Genomic DNA, 1,991 nt, shown 5'->3' with positions numbered 1-1,991 from the left:
TATAACGAGGGGTGAGGAGAGCGGGAGGGAGAGAGCGGGGGGGGAGAGAGAGAGCGGGAGGGAGAGAGCGGGGGGGGAGAGAGCGGGGGGGGAGAGAGAGAGTTGGGGGGAGAGGAGAGAAAGGAAAAAAGGGGAGTTTGAGAAGTGGGAAAGGAGAAGAAGGCGAGGAGGAGGAAAGCATGAGGAGGGTTATGGGCCGGTAGGTTGTTGGAGTTCTGTTGGGACGGTGTTAGTTGGTGATTATACGGCGTGCACCGACACAACTGCCGACTTCTGTCACACACACTCGTCGTCATCTCTGCCTGAAAAAGATAAATGAATGTTGCGTGGCGGGCTGTACGGAAGGCAGTACGGAAGGCGGGCAGTACAGAAGGTCAGCCACATGGAAGCAGATAGGACGTACGTACATAAATATATACATACATACAGCATACCCGCATTAATGATTCCTCACCCCGTAACCCCGATTTTCCCATCGTACGACACAACGTACCCGCAGTACGTCCTTTCCCGTATAGCTGAGCGAAGGACGAGCGCAGTACCGACCGCTAGAAAAGCAGTTGTCCTGGACGGAGGGGATTGCACGAAGGGTATACGGGGGAAGAGGGAGAAGGCGGGGGGGGTCGGGTGGGGGGAAAAATATGCGCAGTAACTTCAAGAAGGAAAACACCTGTTGACTGACGTCAAGGTTTGGGGGGGAGAGTTTGGTAATAAACTTTAGCGCCCACGTCACATACATACACACAAACACCGCCTCACGTCGTACAAGCTCCCCATCCGCCCCTCCCTTCCCCCCCGGGGTAGTTTCAATCGTCCAAACCAACCCTGCCCATGAAGGGGGGAGGACGCCGTTTCGAGTTGGGGTGGGGGTGGGGGGGAAGACGAACCACAGGTGGTGGGGGGGAAAGAGGGGTCCAGTAACCCGACTGCCTCTTCACTCCACACAGACAGACTGACGCACACACACATACCTGGCACTCTTTAGTGTTTGTCGTACCCTCCCGGCAAGCATCCAGAAAGAAACGAGGGGTGAAACTTGTCTGGCCGGAGGCCTGAAGATATCCCCCGGGGGTTGGGAGTTAGGGGTTGGCAGTTGGGGGTTGGGGGAAATGGAATTGAAGACGGGGGCCCAGCGAGGGGGATTTCTGAAACAGACAAGAAAAAAACACAGTGCGTATCAGTGCGCAAAATATGTACAATACAATGACAGCCGTGGTGGGAGGGGGTCTGATGAGAAAAGAACAAGGGGGCGACGAGTGTGTAGTACACTATGCATATTGAGGTGAGATGAAAGGGATAAAAACCCAACCTAATACAACACGGAGCCGTACTGCCGTACCGAGAGGGGCGTTGTTCACTAAGGTTCCCTCGTCCGTACAAGACCGTACGTAACTATTCCCCTTCCTGTTCCCATGACTGTTGTGAGTCACATCCACGGATGCATGAGTGCACATGTACGGCATGAACAAACATGTACAACATGAACAAACATGTACGGCACACACAAGTCAAATAAGAGTGATTTCCACATACACACAAGTCGAGACATACACATTTCCTTGCTTGAATGACACAACGTTTCACACGCACACGCACACACCCACACACGCATACACACATACATATACAGCACACACCCACACACATACACACCTCAAACCTGGCAGCCGTGGCTTTAACAGACTGTCGCGGGCCGAAGGGGGACCCCGAGGGGAAGGTGTGAAGGGGGGAGGGGGGTTGAGGGTGTGTGTGTGTATAAGACGAAACCCACACAGAACGTGGTGTGGGTGGGTATTAAGCGGAGTGTGAGGTCGGCGGGTTGCGTCTGTGTCGTCAGTACGGCAGAGCTCATGGAGGGGGGCTACCAGGGGCTTCTAAGGAGCTTCGGATTTCCGAATCTCTGCCCTCTGAAGGAACCCCGGTATGCACATGCTCCCCCCCACCCCAACCCCCAACCCCCCCGAACCCCCCAACCCCCCCCCCCACACACA

The 1,991-nt window shown here is 55.0% G+C and overlaps 1 protein-coding gene across 1 annotated transcript in view; it reads right to left on the bottom strand.

Moving 5' to 3' along the window:
- The window catches only part of VOLCADRAFT_119519 (uncharacterized protein), a gene marked incomplete at both ends in the record, with an annotated part of 13,193 nt that overhangs the window by 7,066 nt on the left and 4,136 nt on the right, over positions 1–1,991 (bottom strand). Inside the window, 3 exons of the mRNA XM_002956743.1 lie at positions 494–565; positions 972–1,052; positions 1,654–1,683. Coding sequence (XP_002956789.1) covers positions 494–565; positions 972–1,052; positions 1,654–1,683 — 183 coding nt within the window. The remainder of the gene's footprint in view (positions 1–493; positions 566–971; positions 1,053–1,653; positions 1,684–1,991) is intronic.

The sequence above is a fragment of the Volvox carteri genome (genome assembly GCF_000143455.1).
Source record: "Volvox carteri f. nagariensis unplaced genomic scaffold VOLCAscaffold_65, whole genome shotgun sequence".
NCBI classification, from domain to species: Eukaryota; Viridiplantae; Chlorophyta; class Chlorophyceae; order Chlamydomonadales; family Volvocaceae; genus Volvox; species Volvox carteri.
This window is presented reverse-complemented; position numbering and strand designations above follow the sequence as displayed.